The sequence below is a fragment of the Chiloscyllium plagiosum genome, unplaced genomic scaffold, assembly GCF_037043375.1.
Source record: "Chiloscyllium plagiosum isolate Xiang-an unplaced genomic scaffold, Cpla_swu_hap1 HiC_scaffold_8, whole genome shotgun sequence".
NCBI lineage: Eukaryota > Metazoa > Chordata > Chondrichthyes > Orectolobiformes > Hemiscylliidae > Chiloscyllium > Chiloscyllium plagiosum.
The window spans coordinates 44,012,424-44,037,915 of NW_028270146.1; the positions used below are offsets into that span (position 1 = coordinate 44,012,424).

General features: G+C 42.9%; 1 protein-coding gene across 3 annotated transcripts in view; it reads right to left on the reverse strand.

The window, feature by feature from the left end:
- The window catches only part of nemf (nuclear export mediator factor), a 132,777-nt gene that overhangs the window by 38,502 nt on the left and 68,783 nt on the right, over positions 1 to 25,492 (reverse strand). For all 3 annotated transcript variants that reach the window (XM_087989746.1, XM_043697353.2, XM_087989747.1), the window contains exons 15-19: positions 20,247 to 20,310; positions 19,340 to 19,428; positions 13,601 to 13,704; positions 565 to 627; positions 365 to 477 (exon numbers count right to left, since the gene is read on the reverse strand). In XM_087989746.1, coding sequence (XP_087845872.1) covers positions 365 to 477; positions 565 to 627; positions 13,601 to 13,704; positions 19,340 to 19,428; positions 20,247 to 20,310 — 433 coding nt within the window. The remainder of the gene's footprint in view (positions 1 to 364; positions 478 to 564; positions 628 to 13,600; positions 13,705 to 19,339; positions 19,429 to 20,246; positions 20,311 to 25,492) is intronic.

The following is a 25,492-nucleotide window of genomic DNA, read 5'->3' on the forward strand; positions in this document are numbered from 1 at the left end:
TCAAATGACACGTTAAATCGGGGCCCATTTCAAGTGAATGTAAATGTTCATTATTTGAAGAAGAGTAGGGGAATTCTCACTAATTATCAGGTCAATATTTATGGTGCAAACAACATTACTAGACACTAACACATTATTGTTTGTGGGCTCTTCCTATATGCATATCAGGTGCTGTTTTCTACAACAGTAACTGCACTTCAAATGTGATCCGCTGGCTGCAAAGTTTTAGGATTCCGGAGGTATTAAAGTATGTCTCTCTTTTGTACTCAAAAGATTAGCAATCTATTTTGACTAGAGATGTTTAATGTGCGGACCTCCACAGTGTAATAGCGTGGGGAAAAAAAATGCCATTGTAGCTAGTTACCTGATTATGATAGACCCACCAAGCACTAGTAATTACACGTGCTTCCCATGCAGCACTGTAGCAAACTGCCATTGTGCCAGCTTCAGTTAATGTACGTGGTGGAATTGGTTCCCCTGTAAGTAAAGAATAACAATAACAAAACTTTTCATGTAAAACAGCTTGGAATTCAATTTGTAACATGAAATATTAAATGAATTGACCTTTTGGGTTCTTGATGACACAGCTGGTAGCACCATGGAGATCAGCATGTACATAAATATCACCTAAAAAACAAAATTCAAAATGAACAAGAGCCACCATAAAAATAAAGAACAAAACAAAAACAATGCTATAACTGGCCCCGAAATTCCAAATTCAGGAAAAAAGGTAAAAATGGTTAGGATTCCTAGTGATCACCAGCAAATGCGTGGTGATTTAAAAAGGATGACGCTTAGTTTTGATGCATTTAGGTTTTGAATAGTTTGTCAACACTTTTGGCCCACAGGAATAATATTGGAAGGAGACAGGGTAGAGGAAATGTTGACAATTGCTTGATAAATACAGGATTATACAGAATTCCCAGAAATAAGTACAGGTCCACATTTAATTTCCTGGAAACACAGAAGATTTCTACAAGCCCGTGGAAATTAAAATAGGTTCAGATAATCAGTTCTGGTTTAGAGGTATATGGACCAAATGCTGGCAAATGGGACTAGATTAGGCTGGGATATCTGGTCGGCATGGACAAATTGGACCAAAGGGTCTGTTTCTGTGCTTTACATCTCTATGACTCTAAGCAGTCAATGCTTTCAAAATAGGTCAAACATGGTGACAAAAATACTTGTCACAAAGCAGTTGAAGTACAAAGATCAGAATGCAATGCTTTAATTCGACAGAGTAAGAACTGTCTGGAGTACTGCATTCATCTGGGCACCAAACCTCAAGAACCTCAATTCCGTAATGATTCACAATTCATCAGAATGATACCAGGACTTAAAACAAAATTAAGTTTTGCACATGGTTTACATAGACTCAATTTAAAAATATTATTTATTTCCCTTCAAATTTAGAAGTTTGAGAAATGATCTAAGCAAAGTTTTAAAATGATAAAATGATTTAATATGATCATGTCATGAAAACTTCATATTTCATAATCTCAGTGGACTAGAGTTTGAAGAATGTGGATTCCTGGATTGTCTTCATTTTAAAAAAGTCAATAAAAGCCCAGCTTTTCGGTTTCTGAAAAAAAAAATCTAATTGTGGGTCCAGTGTAGTATCGAAGCGCTGCTCCAGTCTCAACTCTGATTCTCTTCCTGAAAAATTTCTGGAAGATTGGCTGTGATTTAATGGTTTGGCATGACACATTCCAAGAGTTTGAATTGACTTCTATTCCAATGCTCAGATATTTTAAAGACACAAATGCTAAACCAGTTGTTAAAGATAACAATACTCATATAAAAAGTTGCGTTGCTGAGGCCAAAGGTTTAGGTAAACAGCAGAAAGTGGACTTATGAGAACAAGCCATGATTGCATTCTTGTGCAACCCAGCAGTACAGAAAAATTGCACTTTAGAAACAGCACTCAAAGTGTTGGTGATGAAATTGCGTTACAGCCAACACACATTTTCAAAGTTTGCGCTTTAGAAACAGTGTCCCCAATTCAATCGCATTACAATGAATTCATGTTTCCGGAACACACATTAATAGCAGAACAATCAATAATATTCAAGTGGTGATAGGAGGTCAATTTATATGAGTAATATTTGAAGGTGGAAATCCACCTTCTTAGCTAACTATCTATTTTGTCACCAAATCAACTGATCACAGAGATCTCAGGTCAGAAACTGTGCCTACAGACTCCACCCCGAGAGCTAGCAGAAAAGGAATCTAAAAGTATTTCTATTTTGAATTTTCATTGACAGTCAGTCATTAATTTGTGTATGCTAAATTCATTAAATGTATCAAATTCATCAAAATCAAGAAGCATCTAAAATTATACAATTTCAATTTTTATCACTGTATGGAAAAGAGCACTACTTAGTTGTAAAACATGCATTAAAAATTCATGGAAATTATCTTCAACTCCTCATTTTCAGTACCAAATATCCAATCTGCATCTCACATTATTACATCATACAGATCAACATCATCTTCAATAAGGTAAAAACAAGGGCTGGAGATGCTGGAAAGCAGATGAGAGTGGTGCTGGAAAAGCACAACAGTTCAGGCAGCAGGAAAATCGACGTTTCGGGCAAAAGTCCTTCATCAGGAACAGAGGCAGAGTGTCTGCAGGGTGGAAGGATAAATGAGAGGAGGATGGGGGTGGGGAGAAAGTAGCATAAAGTACACTAGGTGAATGGGGGTGGGGATGGAGGTGATAGGTCAGGGAGGAGGGTGGGGGAAGGTAGCAAAGAGTACAATGGGTGAATGGGGGTGGGGATGAAAGTGATAGGTCAGGGAGGAGGGTGGGGGAAGGTAGCAAAGAGTACAATGGGTGAATGGGGGGTGGGGATGAAGGTGATAGGTCAGAGAGGAGGGTGGGGGAAGGTAGCAAAGAGTACAATGGGTGAATGGGGGGTGGGGATGAAGGTGATAGGTCAGAGAGGAGGGTGGAGTGGATAGGTGGAAAGGAAGATAGGCAAATAGGACTAGTCATGGGGACAGTGCTAAGCTGGAAGTTTGGAGCTGGGGTGAGGTGAGGGAAAGGGGAAATGAGGAAACTGGTGAAGTCCACATTGATGCCCTGGGGTTGAAGTGTTCCGGGACGGAAGATGAGGCGTTCTTCCTCCAGGCGTCGGGTGGTGAGGGAGCAGCTGTGAAGGAGGCCCAGGACCTCCATGTCCTCGGCTGAGTGGGAGGGGGAGTTGAAACGTTGGGCCACAGGGCAGTGTGGTTGATTGGTGCAGGTGTCCCAGAGACGTTCCCTGAAGCGCTCTGCTAGAAGGCATCGTCTCCCCAATGTAGAGGACACCGCATCGGGAGCAACGGATACAATAAATGATATTGGTGGATGTGCAGGTGAAACTTTGATGGATGTGGAAGGCTCCTTTGGGACCTTGGATGCAGGTGAAGGAGGAGGTGTGGGCGCAGGTTTTGCAATTCTTGCAGTGGAGGGTGCCAGGGTGGGAGGGTGGGTTGTTGGGGGAGGGGGGGGGGCGTGTACCTGACCAGGTAGTCACGGAGGGAATGGTCTTGCAGAAGGCAGATAGGGGTGGGGAGGAAATATATCCCTGGTGGTGGGGTCCGTTTGGAGGTGGTGGAAATGTCGGCGGATGATTTGGTTTATGCGAAGGTTGGTAGGGTGGACGGTGAGCACCAGGGGGGTTCTGTCCTTGTTACAGTTGGAGGGGTGCAGTCTGAGGGCGGAGGTGCGGGAAGTGGACGAGATGCGTTGGAGGGCATCTTTAACCATGTGGGAAGGGAAATTGCGGTCTCTAAAGAAGGAGGCCATCTGGTGTGTTCTGTGGTGGAACTATTCCTCCTGGGAGCAGATACGGCAGAGGTGGAGGAATTGGGAATACGGGATGGCAGTTTTGCAGGAGGTAGGGTGGGAAGAGGTGTAATCCAGGTAGCTGTGGGAGTCGGTGGGTTTGTAAAAAAATGTCGGTGTCAAGTCGGTCATCATTAATGGAGATGGAGAGGTCCAAGAAGGGGAGGGAAGTGTCAGAGATGGTCCAGGTAAATTTAAGGTCAAGGTGGAATGTGTTGGTGAAGTTGATGAATTGCTCAACCTCCTCACGGGAGCACGAGGTGGCGCCAATGCAGTCATCAATATAGCGAAGGAATAGGTGGGGAGTGGTGCCGGTGTAACTATGGAAGATGGACTGTTCTACGTAGCCAACAAAGAGACAGGCATAGCTGGGGCCTATACGGGTGCCCATGACTACCCCTTTGGTCTGGAGGAAATGGGAGGATTCGAAGCAGAAATTGTTGAGGGTGAGGACCAGTTCAGCCAATCGAATGAGTGTGTCGGTGGAAGGGTACTGTTGGGGACGTCAGGAGAGGAAGAAACAGAGGGCTTGGAGGCCCTGGTCATGGCGGATGGAGGTGCAGAGGGATTGGATATCCATGGTGAAGATGAGGCGTTGGGGGCCAGGGAAACGGAAGTCTTGGAGGAGGTGGAGGGCATGGATAGTGTCTCGAACGTATGTGGGGAGTTCCTGGACTGGGGGGGATAAGACAGTGTCAAGGTAGGTAGAGAGGAGTTCAGTGATGCAGAAGCATGCTGAGACAATGGGTCGGCCAGGATGGTCAGGCTTGTGGATCTTGGGAAGGAGATAGAACTGGGCAGTGCGGGGATCCCGGACTATGAAGTTGGAAGCTGTGGGTGGGCTTCACCAGTTTCATTTCCCCTTCCCCACCTCACCCCAGCTCCAAACTTCCAGCTCAGCACTGTCCCCATGACTTGTCCTTCCTGCCAATCTTCCTTTCCACCTATCCACTCCACCCTCCTCTCTGACCTATCACTTTCTTCCCCACCCCATTCACCCATTGTAGTCTTTGCTACCTTCCCCCACCCTCTTCCCTGACCTATCACCTCCATCACCATCCCCATTCACCTACTGTACTCTATGCTACTTTCTCCCCACCCCCACCCTCCTCTCATTTATCTCTCCACCCTGCAGACACTCTGCCTCTATTCCTGATGAAGGGCTTTTGCCGGAAACGTCGATTTTCCTGCTGCTCGGATGCTGCCTGAACTGCTGTGCATTTCCAGCACCACTCTAATCATCTTCAATAACAATCATGTCATCAGCCATATTAATCCACAAATAGTTATCTTCTATCATATCAAAAGTGATACTTATTGAATAATTTAATGATAATCTTGGCTCTGATTTTATCCATGTCCTCTACACCCCATGCGAAAGAGGTTGTTAATGTCAGAACTCATACACTGCATCCCTTGATGAATGTCATCTCTTAGAGTCATAGAGTCAGAGATTTACAGCATGGAAATAGACGCTTCAGTCCAACTCGTCCATGCCGACCAGATATCCCAACCCAATCTAGTCCCACCTGCCACCACCCAGCCCATATCTCTTCAAACCCTTCCTATTCATATACCCATCCAAATGCCTCTTAAATGTTGCAATTGTACCAGCCTCCACCACATCCTCTGGCAGCTCATTCCATACACGTACCAACCTCAGTGAAAAAGTTGCCCTGAGGTCTCTTTTATATCTTTCCCCTCTCACCCTAAACCTATGCCCTCTAGTTCTGGACTCCCCAACCACAGGGAAGAGACTTTGCCTATTTACCCTATCCATGCCCCTCATAATTTTGTAAACCTCTAAGGTCACCCCTCAGCCTCCGACACTCCAGGGAAAACAGTCCCAGCCTGTTCAACCTCTCCCTACAGCTCAGATTCTCCAACCCTGGCAACATCCTTGTGAATCTTTTCTGAACCCTTTCAAGTTTCACATCTTTCTGATAGGAAGGAGACCAGGATTGCACGCAATATTCCAACAGTGGCCTAACCAATGTCCTGTACAGCCGCAACATGACCTCCCAACTTCTGTACTCAATACTCTGACCAATAAAGGAAAGCATACCAAACGCCGCCTTCACTATCCTATCTACCTGCAACTCCACTTTCAAGGAGTTATGAACCTGCACTCCAAGGTCTCTTTGTTCAGCAACACTCCCTAGGACCTTACCATTAAGTGTATAAGTCCTGCTAAGATTTGCTTTCCCAAAATGCAGCACCTCGCATTTATCTGAATTAAACTCCATCTGCCACTAATCAGCCATTGGCCCATCTGGTCCAGATCCTGTTGTAATCTGAGGTAACGCTCTTCGCTGTCCACGACACCTGCAATTTTGGTGTCTCCTGCAAACTTACTAACTGCACCTCTTATGCTCACATCCAAATATTTATGTAAATTACATTAAGTAGAGGATTCAGCACCGATGCTTGTGGCACTCCACTGGACAATGGCCTCCAGTCTGATAAACTACCCTCCACCTCCACCCTCTGTCTTCTACCTTTGAGCCAGTTCTGTATCCAAATGGCTAGTTCTCCCTCTATCCCATGAGATCTAACCTTGCTAATCAGTCTCCCATGGGTAACCTTGTCGAACGCCTTACTGAAGTCCATACAGATCACATCTACTGCTCTGCCCTAATTAATCTTCTTTGTTACTTCTTCAAAAAACTCAATCAAGTTTGTGAGACATGATTTCCCACACACAAAGCCATGTTGACTATCCCTAATCAGTTCTCGCCTTTCCAAATACATATACATTCTGTTCCTCAGGATTCCCTCCAACAACTTGCCCACCACCGAGGTCAGGCTCAGCGGTCTACTGTTCCCTAGCTTGTCCTTACCGCCCTTTTTAAAAAGTGGCACCAAGAATCTGATCATTCCACTTTTTCTTCATATTCTCTATGAACAACTCCTCGAAAAAGGCATCAAATGATTGGTCTGACCATCAGAAGTCACAGCAATATCACTGCTGTTGAAGTTAGATTGCAACACGTTAGCAAGGTGTGATCTGAACATGTCTCCAATAAGAAGAGTTTCCTTTACATCATTCTCTGGTTAGAAACTTTAAGCTTTCCTCAATCAGAGTTTCAAGCAGCCTTCATCCAACCATTCTCTATGAATGTTGAAGATTACTCCTTTTGAGAAATACAGTTTTTTTTCTTGTGTACAATGGTGACAGTACAACAGTCAATCTAATCCTTTCATGTTGTTTTCACAAACAGTTTAATTTCCAACTTTGGTCCCTGTTCAATTGGCTGACATGTCAAAAACTCATGGCAATCTCAACAATGTTCCCAATACAGGCCAATCTGTTTCCATTATTTTTATGTTTGTTTACAATATGCTGAAATTCAATAAGGCTACTGTCAACTTCTCCTGGAAGATGCTATGAAACTTTGATATTTTGTCAGTGTACAAAATGGTTCTCTTCAAAGACCTGCTACACCACCCAGAGCTAACTTTGAATCCGCAATGCCCAACTTTTTGATCCTTCCAGATAAATCCACAAGAAACTGAGCATTCACTCTGGTGATTTTTATGGACCTATTTTGTGACTTCATTTTCCAACTGCAGCCACAAGCTAGGCTTCCCTGTTTTTGCACATTTACTCTCAGGCACCTGCTTGAGTAGTGTAGCTTCCTTCAACCTTTAATGTTCTGATACGATAAATTACTTAGATGCTGTATAAATATTAGTCATCTTTGGGCTGTATATCTGTTATTTCATCTTGATATTATATGGCTGTATTAAAAGAGAAGGTTTGGCAGGAATACAGGACACACCAATGAGATGGTAACCTGGACAGCAAACGTTGACATGTGCATTTTCAAGGCACTAAAACTTCAATAGTGTGCTCTTCTATGTTTCCATGAAAAAGTACATTTGCACCAGGGGAAGTCTGATTTTGGTGGCAAGTAGGTATAAATATGGATTTTTTTTACCAGAAGGTGGGAGATTATCTTATACACGTGACATACGAAATGGTAAGGATTTTTGGCCAAATGTTAATGCAAGAATTTGCAGAAGATCAACTATTACTTTAATATACATGGCACTTAAGTTCTCTTGAGAAAAGTCAGTCGTGGCAGAATTATTGTAAGCAACCTCTAATAAAGTAAACCCAAGTTAATTGCATTTTTTAATTTTAATACATGATTGTTATTTGCAAATGTACTATTTGGGGAACTATAGGGATAGAGAAGTTGGCTGACAAGCCCAAAACATTCCCAGTGCCCCTGAGCTGTATCCTGCTAATAACACCATTCCATCCCATTCACTCATATTTACTGTGTTTATTTGGCACCGCAACACATTCTTTTTTACTGGCAGGATATTTCACAAAGTGCACAAGAGCAGAACTATCCTTGAGAACCTTCAAGGTTATCAGAAGACTGAGTCATGGAAATAATTTCTCTGCAGTTTTTTTTAAAAACATTGTTCACATCTCCTAAACCATGAACAATTTATGTAGAGAACCAATTCCTACCCCGTCCACCTCTTTTCTTTGCACAAGTAGCACATAAATAGTTCTCATAGTATTTTAAATACTAATACTTTTTACTGGTGTAAGTAGGCACTACTTCGATTTGCCAAGTGGACAGGATTGTTAAGAAAGCATATGGTGTTTTGGTTTTCATTAACAGGGGGATTGAGTTTAAGAGCTATGAGATCTTGTTGCAGCTCTATAAAACTTTGGTTAGACCACATTTGGAATACTGTGTCCAGTTCTGGTCACCCTATTACAGGAAAGATGTGGATGCTTTGGAGAGGGTTCAGAGGAGGTTTACCAGGATGCTGCCTGGAATGGAGGGCTTATCTTACGAAGAGAGGTTGACTGAGCTCGGACTTTTTTCATTGGAAAAAAGGAAGAGAGGGGATCTAATTGAGGTGTACAAGATAATGAGAGGTATAGATAGAGTTGATAGCCTGAGACTTTTTCCCAGGGCAGAAACTGTTAACACGAGGGGTCTTAGTTTTAAGCTGTTTGGCAGAAAGTATAGAGGGGATATCAGAGGCGGTCTTTTTATGCAGAGAGTTGAGAGAGCATGGAATGCGTTGCCAGCAGCAGTTGTGGAAGCGAGGTCATTGGGGATATTTAAGAGACTGCTGGACATGCATATAGTCACAGAAAGTTGAGGGTTCATACATTAGGTTTACCTTACATGAGGATCAATGGTCAGCACAACATCGTGGGCTGAAGGGCCTGTTCTGTGCTGTACTCTTCTGTGTTCTAATCCCTCCCTGGCTCAGACTAAGCCACATTTCACAAACTAGTTTTCTATTTGATCCAGAGATAAGTTTCCAGCCCAATAACCTCTTCTGTAACCAACAAACCTCCCAAGCCATCCACTTTCGATTGTCTCTGTCCACATCTACTTGTCTCTATCCCTGCATTATCCATGCCTTTGTTGTATATCGACTTCACTAAATATACTTGAATTCATTTGAAACTTTGCTACCCAAATTTTAAGTCCCACCAAGCTTCTGTTGTCCATTAATCTGCTCAATGACCTACAATGACTGCTGGTTCGGCTACATCCTGATGTTAAAATTCTCAACTTCCCTCCATGACCCTACCCTCCCACTTTCTAACATCCTCAGCTCTACAACCTTCCCAGTTCTTGTCATAAAACCATACAACATGGAAACAGACCCTTTGGTTCAGCTCATCTATGCTGACCACATTTCCTAAACTAAACTAAATTCCCATTTTGGGCTGTTTGGCTCAGTTCTCTCTAAAACCTGCCTATTCATGTACCTGTCCAAATGTCTTTTAAATATTCAACTGTACCTTCATCTACCACTTCCTCAGGCAGTCATTCCACATATGAACGACCTTGTGTGCGAAAACGTCGCCCCCTCATATCCCTTTTAAATCTATCTTTCTTCTCTCACCTTAAAAATATGCACGCTAGTTTTGAACTTGCCACCCTACGAACAATACCCTGGCTATTCACTTTATCCATGCTCCTCATGATTTTAAAAACCTCTATAAAACCTCAACCTTCTATGCTCCAGTAAAAATAGCCCAGCTTACCTAACCTCTCCTTATAACTCAAACTCTCCAGTCCCAGCAATACCCTGGTAAATTTTGCTGAACTCTCTTTAATTTAATAATATCCCTCCTATAGCCGGGCAACCAGAACTGAATACAGTATTCCACAAGTGGTCTCACCAGCATCCTGTACAATTGTAACATGACATCCCAATGGTCTTTGTGTGGAGCCGCAGAAAATGGGGGAGATATTAAATGAGTATTTTGCATCAGTATTCACTGTGGAAAAGGACATGGAAGATATAGCATGTAGGGAAATAGATGGTGACATCTTGAAAAATGTCCATATTACAGAGGAGGAAGTGCTGGATGTCTTGAAATGGTTAAAAGTGGATAAATCCCCAGGACCTGATCAGGTGTACCCGAGAACTCTGTGGGAAGCTAAGGAAGTGATTGCTGGGCCTCTTGCTGAGATAGTTGTATCATCGATAGTCACAGGTGAGGTGCCAGAAGACTGGAGGTTGGCAAACATGGTGCCACTCTTTAAGAAGGGTGGTAAGGACAAGCCAGGGAATTATTGACCAGCGAGCCTGACATCGGTGGTGGACAAATTGTTGGAGGGAATCCTGAGGGACAGGATGTACATGTATTTGGAAAGGCAAGGACTGATTCGGGATAGTCAACATGGCTTTGTGCATGGGAAATCATGTCTCACAAACTTGATTGAGTTTTTTGAAGAAGTAACAAAGAGGATTGATGAGGGCAGAGCAGTAGATGTGATCTATATGGACTTCAGTAAGGCTTTCGACAAGGTTACCCATGGGAGACTGATTAGCAAGGTTAGATCTCATGGGATAGAGGGAGAACTAGCCATTTGGATACAGAACTGGCTCAAAGGTAGAAGACAGAGGGTGGTGGTGGAGGGTAGTTTATCAGACTGGAGGCCTGTGACCAGTGGAGTGCCATAAGGATTGGTGCTGGGCCCTCTACTTTTTGTCATTTACATAAATATTTGGATGCGAGCATAAGGCATACAGTTAGTAAGTTTGCTGATGACACTAAAATTGGAGGTGTAGTGGACAGCGAAGAGGGTTACCTCAGATTACAGCAGGATCTGGACCAGATGGGCCAATGGGCTGAGAAGTGGCAGATGGAATTTAATTCAGATAAATGAGAGGTGCTGCATTTTGGGAAAGCAAATCTTAGCAGGATTTATACACCTAATGTAAGGTCCTAGGGAGTGTTGCTGAACAAAGAGACCTTGGAGTGCAGGTTCATAGCTCCTTGAAAGTGGAGTTGCAGGATAGTGAAGGTGGCGTTTGGTATGCTTTCAGTATTGAGTACAGGAGTTGGGAGGTCATGTTGCGGCTGTACAGGGACATTGGTTAGGCCACTGTTGGAATATTGCGTGCAATCCTGGTCTCCTTCCTATTGGAAAGATGTTGTGAAACTTGAAAGGGTTCAGAAAAGATTTACAAGGATGTTGCCAGGGTTAGAGAATCTGAGCTACAGGGAGAGCCTGAACAAGCTGGGGCTGTTTTCTCTGGAGCGTCGGAGGCTGAGGGGTGACCTTATAGAGGTTTACAAAATTATGAGGGGCATGGATAGGATAAATAAACAAAGTCTTTTCCCTGGGGTTGGGGATTCCAGAACTAGAGGGCATAGGTTTAGGGTGAGAGGGGAAGATATAAAAGAGACCTAAGGGGCAACATTCTCACACAGTGTGGTACGTGTATGGAATGAGCTGCCAGAGGAAGTAGTGAGGGCTGGTACAACTGCAACATTCAAAAGGCATTTGGATGGGTATATGAATAGGAAGGGTTTGGAGGGATATGGTCCGGGTGCTGGCAGGTGGGACTAGATTGAGTTGGGATATCTGGTCAGCATGGATGCGTTGGACCGAAGGGTCTGATTCCGTGCTGTATGTTTCCATGACTCTATGTTAAATGTCTTCTTTACCACCCTGTCCACCTGTGACACAACTTTCCAAGACCTGTCCCCTTGGTGATCTGTTCGACTATAGCACCTAGGGTCCTTCCATTAATTGTATAAGCCCTGCCCTTGTTCAGCTTGCCAAAATGCAATAATCCAAAATAAACTCTTATCTGTCATTGGCCCAACTGATCAAGATTCCTTTGCAATCTTAGATAACCTTCTTTACTGTCGACAATACCACCAATCTTGGTATCATCCACAAACTTATTAACCATGCTTCCCAAATTCATATCCAAATCATTTTGTTACAAAGTCAAAAGAGCATACAGTCAGTTTAAGACAGAAACCGTTTCTCTGAGCTGAGAGATTGTGACAGCACATGTCTGTGTCTAGCAGACAGCTGGAGAGTGTTGAGAATTGATAAAATGTAATAATCAGCTTGGGGTTGTGTTTTGATGTTAGGACAACCGGATTTGAATTTAATCAATTAATTTAAATTATACCCAGGATACAAAAACTCAATTGAATTTGAATTTACTGTATTGACAACATTGGACCAACGAAAAGGTACGTTGTTGGGAGTAAAAAAGGAACGGCACTTTGAAATTAGTCAGAGCTAACTGCATATCGAACTGGAGAGCACGTCATCTGAAAATGGCTCTCAAAACTCTTTAAAGAAACCTCTCAGAAGGCATCATCTATTAAACATACCTTTTCCAGTAAAAAAAATTCATAGAAGACGACCCAGGGAAAAGACAGCAGATTTGGAAAACTGGGAGGAAGACTGCATAAGAGACTGTATGGACTTTGAGAGATTAAGTTGATTTAATGTTTAATAATTGTGTTATTGCAGCAGCATTTTTGTAGAATTGTGGGTCAGATAGTGATTAGTTAAGAAAAGGTAGCTTAGATTTATTAATAGTTTCTGTTTAGTTTCTTTAAACAATGGGGTTTTCTTTCACTCACTCACACTGTTAGCAGATTACAAGGCAAGGCGAGCTTTTAGGGTGTTTTAGTTTTAATTAGTAGAGTGGTTTGACTTCTGCATCGTAACAATTTATATAAATGACAAACAACAGCGGACCTAGCACTGATTCCTATGAAACATCACTGGTCACAGACCTCCAATCTGCAGAAATACTCTCCTTGTGTTCCTCCAATTCTGATATCTAACTCACGTGTAACGCCTCTTACCCTACTATTGGGATTCCATGTCTTCAGGTGCCCAAATCCTGAGCTCTGAAATCCTCTGTAAACTTCTCTGCCTCTCTTTTCCTGTGAATTACTCCATAACATATACCTTTGTGATCACTCTAATACTTTCCTGGATAATCCCACATTTTTCACCCTCTACATACTCAATGACTTTCAAGTTGAAATTCCTTACATCAAATACAAATATGAAGAATTCTAAATCTTCCATTCACTTTCATCATATCCAAGCATGACTTGTTAAATTTATTGGTAACATTGTTGTGAAGTGCTTGGGAATGATTTGCAAGTTGTTGTTTTTACCAAGCAGAATCAAATAATTATAATGGGAACTCGCAATATATAAACTTATAAGTTAGGTTAAGAAAAATATCATTGCCTGATAATCTATTCAACTAGGTAACAAAATAGGATAGTTTGGCGGGAGATTCAATTTTTGGATGAATGAGGTTTGACTAAAATGCAGGCTACTACTTTTCTAGCAGATATTTGGCAGAGTTTCAACAACATATCTCTATTCCCTGATGACTTTGCATCAGGCACCAACCCCAGTGAATTGCACACTAATAAATGTAGATGCAATAAACAATAACCTTTGGAAAAAGGAAGCAACAGTACAAACAAACCTGATTTAAGATACCGTTTGACAATCAACTCATTTTGTTGCTGGTCTCGACCAGCTATAACGAGGTAGTTTTCACTGCTGATAAACCACAAGAACTTCTCAAACCTAACAAAGAAAATAAAAGTCAGTAATAATTTGAATTGAGTCATAGAATCATACAGCTGTACAGAGTGGAAACAGACCCTTCAGTCCAACTCTTCCACGCTGACCAGATTTCCTAAACTGATCAAGTCCCTTTTGTCAGCATTTGGCCCATATCCCTTCAAACCCTTCCTATTCTCATACCCATCCAGATGCCTTTTAAATGCTGCAACCGTAACTGCTTCCACCATCTCCTCAGGTGGCTCATTCCACACATGCATCACGCTCTGTATGAAAAGAGTTACCCCTCAGGTCTCTTTTAAATCTTTCTCCTCTCACCTTCATCCTCTACCCTATCCATGCCTCTCATGATTTTGTAAACCTCTCTGAGGTCACCCCTCAGCCTCCAACACTCTAGGGAAAAGAAACCCCAGCCTATTCAGCCCCTCCCTATAGCTCAAACTCCAAATGATAAAATTGGCCATTTAAACAGACAAACTGATAAGCTAGCAGCAAATCTTACAAATCCTTCAGTTAATAAGATTCGCTACAAATTTGTTAAAAATGCTTCAATCATCGAAATTAAATATACCTTCATAAATGCATTAGAATATTAGAAGTTGACAGAAGTTGATACAAAAAGCACAAGATTCAGAATGGATTAAAAAACTGCTGTTTTAATAAATGCACTGAAATCAAATTCAATTTCAAAATACTTTAAACAGATGACTGGTATGTGTACTTTTCACCAACATCCAATCAAGTAATGCACTGGCCTGGATCTTGCACAACTTGCTCCTGATCCTGATCCTGATCCTGCCACAAAAGATAAGCAATCTCTGTGGAGTGGATTTCCTTTTCTTTATGCCAGGTTTAATTCATGCCAAATCAAGGTGACCTTCAGCAACAATTTGATGCCATTAAACAGGACAAGCGTTCAATCACTACGAAGCATAGTTATTATGCCAATTATGATAATAGAGAAATCTGATATTTTAACATAAAATTAGCTTTGCAGGGCCTATAAAGCTGTATTGTAGTGATTACAGACTTAAAATGCTGCTTAAAATCCTAGCTACACCTTATTCAACAAAACATGCATTAAGAAGTTGCAAATTTATACTTAGTGATTTATGTTACAGACTGCAATTTATTGGAGTACAGAAAAATCCTTCAGCTATTTGATAGTGTAGCGTGCAAGCAGATTGTGTTTTCATTTCTCTGAGGCTTGAAGCTAGTCCAAATTTGCAAGATAAAGACCTGTTGCACGGTGACTGCATGTATTCTTAATAAAATACAGATGGAAGCTTAACTTCACACCTCATACAAGCACAAAACTGTCCTAAAATCTACCAATGGCTTGATATTACATCTTCTAGCAGGGTGAGGAAAGTGTGCTTTATTTAAAGTGTTTTGAATGGGAGTTATCATATTGCTTCAGTACATAAAGCAATATGTTAAAGGATGCAGCTTGCACTGGTATTTTCATCACAGCCACCTCCTGATCTTAGCAAAGCTGTTATTGGGAGAATCCAGTACCTTCTTACAGGAAAGAGAAAATGAAAAAAACGAGAAGAGATCAATTCAATGCATGAGAAAAACTGATTTTGATGAAAAATTGGATTCTTGTTTAATGCTGTTGGTATTGGCATTGGCATTAAACATTTATCAAGTCTCGTTTCAGAACAAAGTTCCCTTTACTTGGCCTGGTTTCAGATAATGGAGAAAGTGAGGACTGCAGATGCTGGAGATCAGAGCTGAAAATGTGATGCTGGAAAAGCGCAGCAGGTCAGGCAGCATCCAAGGAGCAGGAGAATCAACATTTAGGGCATGAGCCCTTCTTCAGGAATGAGGAGAGTGTGCCAAGCAGGCTAAGATAAAAGGTAGGGAGGAGGGACTTGGGGGAGGGGCATTGGAAATGCGATAGGTGGAAGGAGGTTAAGGTGAGGGTGATAGACCAGAGTGGGGGTGGGGGCGGAGAGGTCAGGAAGAAGATTGCAAGTTAGGAAGCTGGTGCGGAGTTCGAGGGGTGGGACTGAGACAAGGTGGGGGGAGGGGAAATGAGGAAACTGGAGAAATCTGAGTTCATCCCTTGTGGTTGGAGAGTTCCTAGGCGGAAGATGAGGCGCCCTTCCGCCAGCTGTCGTGTTGCTATGGTCTGGCAATGGAGGAGTCCAAGGACCTGCATGTCCTTGATGGAGTGGGAGGGGGAGTTGAAGTGTTGAGCCACAGGGTGGTTGGGTTGGTTGGTCCGGGTGTCCCAGAGGTGTTCTCTGAAACGTTCCGCAAGTAGGCGGCCTGTCTCCCCAATATAGAGGAGGCCACATCGGGTGCAGCGGATGCAGTAAATGATGTGTGAGGAGGTGCAGGTGAATTTATGTGGATATGGAAGGATCTCTTGGGGCCTTGGAGGGAAGGGAGGGGGGGAGGTGTGGGCGCAAGTTTTGCATTTCTTGTGGTTGCAGGCTAAGGTGACGGGAGTGGAGGTTGGGTTGGTGGGGGTGTGGACCTGACGAGGGAGTCACGGAGGGAGTTGTCTTTTTGGAACGCTGATAGGGGAGGGGAGGGAAATATATCCCTGGTGGTGGGGTCCGTTTGGAGGTGGCAGAAATGACGACGGATGATATGATGTATATGGAGGTTGGTAGGGTGGTAGGTGAGGACCAGTGGGGTTCTGTCCTGGTGGCGATTTGAGGGCCGAGGCTCAAGGGCGGAGGAGCAGGAAGTGGAGGAGATGCGGTGGAGACCATCGTCAATCACGTCTGGGGGGAAATTGCGGTCTTTGAAGAAGGAGGCCATGCGGGTGCCCATGGCTATTTACCCTTCCACTGACACCCTCCTTCGACTGACTGAACTGGTCCTCACCCTGAACAACTTCTCTTTCCAATCCTCCCACTTCCTCCAAACCAAAGGAGTAGCCATGGGCACTCACATGGGCCCCAGCTATGCCTGCCTCTTCGTAGGATATGTGGAACAATCCATCTTCCGCAGCTACACTGGCACCACCTCCCACCTTTTCCTCCACTACATCGATGACTGTATCAGCGCTGCCTCGTGCTCCCACTAGGAGCTTGAACAATTCATCCACTTTACCAACACCTTCCACCCCGACCTCAAACTTACCTACTCCGTCTCAGACTCCTCCCTCCCCTTCCTAGACCTCTCCATTTCTATCTCGGGCGACCGAATCAACACGGACATTTACTATAAACCGACCGACTCCCACAGCTACCTAGACTACACCTCCTCCCACCCTGCCCCCTGTAAAAACGCCATCCCATATTCCCGATTCCGCTGCATCTGCTCCCAGGAGGACCAGTTCCAATACCGAACAACCCAGATGGCCTCCTTCTTCAAAGACCACAATTTCCCCCCAGACATGATCGACGATGCTCTCCACCGCATCTCCTCCACTTCCCGCTCCTCCAATCGCCACCGGGACAGAACCCCACTGGTCTTCAACTACTACCCCACCAACCTCCATATACATCATATCATCCATCGCCATTTCTGCCACCTCCAAACGGACCCCACCACCAGGGATATATTTCCCTCCCCTCCCCTATCAGCGTTCCGAAAAGACCACTCCCTCCGTGACTCCCTCGTCAGTTCCACACCCCACCCCCCCACCAACCCAACCTCCACTCCCGGCACCTTCCCCTGCAACCGCAAGAAATGCAAAACTTGCGCCCACACCTCCCCCCCTCCCTTCCCTCCAAGGCCCCAAGAGATCCTTCCATATCCGCCACAAATTCACCTGCACCTCCTCACACATCATTTACTGCATCCGCTGCACCCGATGTGGCCTCCTCTATATTGGGGAGACAGGCCGCCTACTTGCAGAACGTTTCAGAGAACACCTCTGGGACACCCGGACCAACCAACCCAACCAACTCAACACTTCAACTCCCCCTCCCACTCCATCAAGGACATGCAGGTCCTTGGACTCCTCCATTGCCAGACCATAGCAACACGACGGCTGGTGGAAGGGCGCCTCATCTTCCGCCTAGGAACCCTCCAACCACAAGGGATGAACTCAGATTTCTCCAGTTTCCTCATTTCCCCTCCCCCCACCTTGTCTCAGTCCCAACCCTCGAACTCCGCACCGCCTTCCTAACCTGCAATCTTCTTCCTGACCTCTCCTCCAACCCCACTCTGGCCTATCACCCTCACCTTAACCTCCTTCCACCTATCGCATTTCCAATGCCCCTCCCCCAAGTCCCTGCTCCCTACCTTTTATCTTAGCCTGCTGGACAAACTTTCCTCATTCCTGAAGAAGGGCTTATGCCCGAAACATCAATTCTCCTGCTCCTTCAGATAATGGACACCTGCATTACATAGATTTCATAAATGAGTGACATCTGCCTCAGAGTTTTTCTAGAAAGCTGGAGTAGGTGTAGAAGGAGGAGTAAACAATAGATGAAGATGGTGCTGAGAAAGAGAGAGAACAGCAGCTGGACAAAGGAAGGGTAATGCTCAGCCTGGAAGAATCAATAGCTGCTAATGAGGACAATTAATAGCTGACAAGTTGATGGTGGAAGCAGCCTGTGTGATCACAAGGCCTGGTGTGCGGGAGTTGGGCGAAGGACTTGGAAGAGGTACTGAGGCCCTACAATTATTGAACTCTATACTGAGTCCTGAAGATTGCTGAAAATGAGATACTGTTTTTCCAGCTTGTGCTGAGCACTGCAGCAAGCCTGAGACAGACATGTTGACCAGGGGACACAGTAGTATGTTGAAGGCACCAGGCACATCTTCCAGGTGAAGCAGCAATTTACCTGCACTTTGCACAATCTGTCTACTGTGCTCACTGCTCACAATGTGGTCCCCTCTACATTGGGGAAACGAAATTCAGACTGGGTAATGACTTTGCAGAACAGCTACAATCTGTCTGCAAAAAATGTCTCTGAACTTCCAGTTGTCTACCACTTCAATACACCACCATGTTCCCTGGACATCTGTCTCAGTTTTGCTGTAATGCTCCAGCAAAGCTCATTTTCTGCTTGGGGGCTCTGCAGCCTTTGGACACAATTTAGGAGTTCAGTAATATTATGCCCCTAGAGCCTTCTTCCATGTTGTTTACTCACCCCCAGTTACCAGCCCGCCATCACAAATGCAGCTACTGTAACCAACCCACTGTCAACTACAAATGGTTCCCATGAGCAACTACTAATTCTTCCAGGCTGACCATTACTCATTTCTTTGTCTGCCCAATTGCTGTTCCCTCTCTTTGAGCTTCATCTTCACCTGTTGTTTATTCCTCCCTCCTTCCCACCTTAAACATATATAACCAACCTTTTCCTATCTACAACCAATTCTGAGTAAGGGTTACAGGATCCAAAACCTTAATTTTGCTTTCTTTCCACCGATGCTGCCAGAACTGCTGAGTTCCTCCAGCAATTTATGTTTCTTCTTAATCAGAACTACTATTGTACTCTAACTCATTTAAATGGATTATCAAACTCTCAAGTTACAGACTTATTAGAAGGAACTTATTCCATATTCAAATAATAAATATTAAGCTCTTTTAGAATAATGAACGTGTTCCTATCTCTTGGTCAAAAGGCCTGGGTTCAATTCACAGCTGCTGTAGAGATGGGTCATGATGTGTCTGACCAGGTCAATTAAAAATATCTATAACAAATATCACACAACCCACCAATATACTTTTCTTGCCTTCTGAATTGTAATAACAGTTTGAACTTCTTTTAATGTTCTTTTTGTCTTTTTCTCCGCTGATTTAAATGCCTAAAAGGAAATTAATACATTAATAAAGATTTTTGTTGAAAGAAAACCAATTTAACATAGTCATTTTAAGTCAAAAGTGCAAGTAGAGAACTTAAGGAAATCAAAAATAAATTTTAAAACAATGAACGTTTCATATTAGAATCCCAAAAAGGAAATTAATGAGACAGACAAGATTCTGGGTAACGTCTCTTTTAGATACTCCACAAACATAGAAGCATTTGCTAAAATCAAGAGGTTATCTCAGAATATCCTAACATTTAAAAAAGGAGCGAGATGTTTATACAACAATTAGGGGTAAATAAATGATATCCACTTGAGGCCAAAATTAAATTCTCTGGTACTAATATGCTACATAAATCAGAAATAAAAATAAAATCTTTTTCCACCCTAATTTGATTTCTTATTCACAGATGCTGGCATTTGAAGACACCTTCCTACCATACAAACAAATCAGAACTGATCTTTTCATTTGGCTACTTGCACAAACCACATGGCCAACCCAAAATTGGTAGAGGCCTGGGAATGAACCGCCAGCACCCAAACAAAAAAGGTTCAGGCCCAGTGAAATCCAGACCTGACAAAAATGAAGAGAATTACAGGTGTTAAATATAACTTTCTAAAATCAAGATAGAAATTTGTTTGCATTCTCTGCTTCCTGCTTTTCATACTGCTGCTCTAGACACAATGAGGGAGAAATTAATTAGAAGTGACAGGACACACACATATACCAAATCCCAGGAAAGCAGCATCACAGACCACCTTTCTTCATTAATGATATCAGTGCTATCACTTCTCTTTCAATGTGGAATATTTCTTACTTTTTCTGCAGCTTCAACTGTCTTCTGTTCCTTCTTTGCTGCATGCCTTTTGTGATCATAATATCTGCACCAGAATATCATTTGAAACATAAAACTAGTGTTAACATATTCAACATCTGTTAACCAGCAAGAAGTGAACATCAAAACAACAGATATTACAACAATATGATGCTATTTTCTTTTTTTACTACCGGATTATTTTTTTATAACTATATTCTTCTATTATTATAATTACATTAACCCTACATACAGCTACGATGAAATCTGTTTTTCAAACTACAATTTCGTAGCCCCAGCAGTTCAATGAAACAGTATGCAAAACAGGCTGACAGTGCACTATTTTTGCTGCATCAGTCTTAGCTTGAAAACTGAAGTCATGAGCAATTCAGAATAACCATTACGATTACAATCCAGGTTAATAAATCATTCACACATCTTGGTAATGAATTTGACCATTAGTGTCAGAATCCCAACCAAGTTATACTAACTGAGAAAAAATATTAACCTTTTTTTGAAAATGTTGGGAAAATGGGAACTTTGAGGCAGAAGAGAAATTGACAGAAAATTGAAGTTTCTTGTATATTTAATGTACATTGCGACACTTCAGAAAGAGTAAAATCAAGCTTCACACTTCAGAAGGCAATGACACAATAGTAATGTAAATGGACTAGTAACTGAGAGCATCAGGCTTATCTACTGGGGACATGAAGTTTTGAATCCCACCACGGCATACGGTGAATTATGATTTCAATGTTTAAAAATCAGTGATATCAGAAAAAGCACGTTTTTGTTGCCAAAACCACATCTGATTCACTCATGCCCTTACCTGTTCTGGCCTAATCAGACCCACAGCAATGTGAGTGGGTCTTAAATGCTTTCTGAAATGACCTGGCAAGTCTTTCAAGTGTATCAAACTGTTATAAAGTCTAAGGAAAGAAATTAAATAAGACCGACCAACAGGCATTTACTGAGGCACCAGAAATAACAATAGCTAACCAAACTCTGCCTATCTAGCAAAGGCCTTCCTTACTATATCTGGGGCTTATGTCAAAATTGAGAGAACTGTCACACAAACAAGTTGAGCTACAGCTTGACATTGTCTACAAGATGTGATTTTGTGACGGTGACAATGTTCCAACCATCACAATCCTTTGATAATGATGCATATAATTAGCAAGTCATACCAACCAGAGGTGCCAGGCACAAAAGTATACAAACAGGATGGAGTTAGCTGGAATTCTTCAACATTGCCTCAGGGCCCCATCAGATCAAACATGGATAAGGAATCATCCTACTAATTAACATCAGCCCCTACCTCCCACCCCTTCATGCTGATGATTCATGACTCAATACCTACCACACGGCATTATTTGAATGAAGCACCAAGGGTGACAAGGGCTCAAAAAGTAATGTGTGGAATCTTGAGTCTGCATCCCCAACATCAACGCAGTAGAACCACTGCTACCTGAGCTGGCCAAGCCTAAAGGGCAATGCTGCTGGACTGAGTATGTCTCCTCATCAACCTTCCTTGGCAAATGCATCTGTCCATAACAGTATAACTGATAATGACCACCACATAATCATTGTGGAGACAAAATACCATTGTCACATTTTGAATATGTTTCAACGTATTGTGTGACTCTATAAATGTGCTAAGTGTGACACACTTTGGCAGATCTAGGAATTCAAGACTGACCATCCATTAGGCAGTGAGCAACCAAAAGCAGTGGAATCATGGCCAGAAGCAAACCAATGGCCTGACATGTTTCCAATGCTACCATTACCTTCCAGATGGGAGATCAACTTTAATTCAATGAAGAATGCAGAAAGGCAAACTAAGTATATCCAAAAATGAGGTGATAACCTAATGAAGATGTGGCACAGGTCCACTTGTTTGTCAACTGGTAGGGCAGCATGCAATAGACAGAACTGAGCCATTCCACATAAAAAAAAAACAAATGTAAGCTCTGTAGTTTTGCCACATCCAATTATGAACGGTGATAAGTTAAGTAAATAACAGGAGGCGGCTCCACAATTTTCCCCTTTCCCAATTATTAGGAGCCCAGCTCATCAATACAATAGGTAAGGCTAAAATATTTGCCTCCAACATCCCCACCAACCAGATGTGTTAAGTAGATCAGAAACAAAAACTGAAGTTGCTGGAAAAGCTCAGGTCTGGCAGCATTTGTGAAGAGAAATCAAAGTTAACGTTTTGCATTTGGCAAACCTTCCTCAGAACTAATGGTAGCTAGGAAATGTTGGTTTATATGCAGAAGATATGGTGGGGGGAGGGAGCAAGGAGTGTGGATAGAGCCCAAAAAAAAAGAACATTTGGACAAAGGAACCACTAACGATCTGGCTGGGAGAATGAATAGCTGTTAATGGAGACTGTTGGCGGCTAACGATAGGTAGTGTATAATGGCAGACTATGTAATAAAAAGGCCTAGTGTATAGGATAGGGGGCTAAGACATGGAAGATTTCAGATCCTAAAATTATTGAACTCGATATCGAGTCCAGAGGGCTAAGCAGTTCATCCATTTTGGCCTCCTTCAGAGGTTGCAGGGCAGCACAGGTGCCAGTCACCAACCAATTTGATTGACTCTGTGACATCATGTTATACTACACAAGTTATTGGACACTGAAAACATTCCGGCAGCAACACTGAAGACCTGCGTTCCGGAACAAGTCACACCTCAAACAAAAATGTTCAGTACAGCTATAACACTGCTAACTAGGAGGTAGTGGTAAAGTAGAAATATCAGTGGACTAGTAATCCAGATGAATTTTCTGGGAAAGTGGGTTCAAATCCCAACATGGCAGATGGTGAAATTTTAATTCAGTAGAATCTGGAATTAAAAAGCTAGTTTAATGGTGAACATGTAAGCAATGTCGATTGTCGTAAAAACCCATCTAGTTCATGTGTGTCTTTTAGGAAAGGAAATCTGTCTTCCTTAGCTGATCTTGCTTAACAATTGACTGCAGACCTATGGCAATGTGGTTAATCCATAATTGCTCTCTGGGCAATTAGGGATGCGGAATAAAAAAAAAGCACCTGACCTCATTACTGCCTTGGTACAAACATGGACAAAACAGCTGACCTCCTGAACCACGGTGAGAGTGACTATGTTGAAATCAAGGTAGCACATAAATGACATCAAGGAACCCGAACAAAACTAGAGCCAATGAGAGTCAGGGGAAAACTCTCTACTGGTTGGACTCATACCTAGTACAAATAGAGTCATAGAGATGTACATTGGTGGTTGTTGGAAGTCAATCATCTCAATCCCAAGATATTTATGCAGGATCTCCACTGGGTGGTGCTCTAGGGCCAAGTATCCATCATCAAGGACCTTCCCTCCACCACAAGGTCAGAAATAAATGGTTACAGATCATTGCACAATATTCAACACTATTCATGACTCCTCAGATACTAAAGCAATCCATGTCCAATTGCAGTAATATGTGGACAACATCCAAGCTTGGGCTGACAAGTTGCAAGTAACATCAAGTGACACAAATGTCAGGCAGTAATAATGTCTGAGAAGAAAGAATTCAACCACTGCTCCTTGCAACTCATTTATTTATTCATGAGTTATGGGCTGCACTGGTTGGGCTAGCATTTATCGCCCATCCCTAGTTGCCATTGAGGTGGTGGTGGTGAGCTGCCTTCTTGAAATGCCACGGCCCATTTGCTAAATTACATCCACAATGCTGTTAAGAAGGAAGTTCCAGGATTTTGATCCAGTGACAGTAAAGGATCAGTAATATTTCCGAATCAGGATAAGGGGGTTCGTGCTGATTGTTTTTCTTCTGCATGACCTTGGAGGTCCATGCGCAGCAATGACTACTGGAACCAAGCGACCTATGGACAGTTGCAGTGGCTGCTCACATGTGCAACTTAGAGGGAACATTGATCAGGACAGCTTGCAGCGGAGGGCAAGTTGCAGGTGGTGGTGTTCCCATGTATCTGCTGCCCTTGCCTTTCCTAATAGTAAGTTGGTTGTAGGTTGGAAGGTGCTACCTAAGGACCCTTGGAGAATTTCTGCAGTACATCTTGTAAATAGCATACACTGTTACTACTGAGCATCAGTGGTAGAGGGAGTGGATGTTTGTGAATGTGCTCCCAATCAAGTGGGCTGTTTTGATCAAGCTCATGACAAGTTTTGAGTGTTATTGAAGCTTCACTCGAGACAAATGGAGAGTATTCCACCAGACTCCTGACTTGAGGCTTTGGGAAATCAGGAAGTGAATTGTCTCTCACTGCACTATTCCTAGTCTCTGACCTGCTCATGTAGCCACATTATTTAGCTCCTAAGTCCAGTTCAGTTTCCGGTTAATTGTAATCTCTAGGATGTTAATAGTGGGGATTCAGTGAAGGTAATGCCACAGAATGTCAAAAGGTGATGGCTAGATTCTCCCTGTTGGAGATTAATGTTGCCTGACACCTACGTGAATGTTACTTGCCACTTGTCAGCCCAAACCTGGATAATGTCCAGGTCTTGCTGCATTTAGACATGGATGGTTTCAGCATTTGAGAAGTCACTACCAGTGCTGAACATCATATAGTCATCAGCAAACATCCTCATTTCTAACCTTATGATGGAAGGAAGGTCACAGGTGAAGCAGCTGTATATGGTTGGGCCTAGGTCACTACCCTGAAGGGTAGAGCAGGAACAGGATTGGTTATTGCAGAAACCCGGATTTAGATGTTTCTGTAAGAACAGAGAAAATGGTAAAAGAGGGGTAGCACGGCACTGTTGCAGAAAGGACATTTGAGGACTCGTCTACTGAGGTAATATGGGCTGAGATTCGAAACAGGAAAGACGAAGTTACCCTGTTGAGGGTTTTCTATAGGCTTCCAAATAGTTCCAGAGAGGTAGAGGATAGGATAGCAAAGATGATCCTCAATAGGAGTGAATGTGACAGGGCAGTTGTTATGGGGGATTTTAACTTTCCAAATATTAACTGGGAATAGTACAGCTCAAGTACTTTAAATGGGTCAGTTTTTATCCAGTGTGGGCAGGAGGGTTTCTTGACATAGTATGTAAAACAGGCCAAAAAAGGGCGAGGCCACGTTAGATTTGGTACTGGGTAATGCACCCAGCCAGGTGTTAGATTTGGAGGTAGGTGAGCACTTTGGTGATAGTGACCATAATTCGGTTGTGTTTACTTTAGTGATGGAAAGGGCAAAAGATATAGCTGGGGGAAAGGCAATTACAATGCGATTAGGCAAGATTTTGGATGC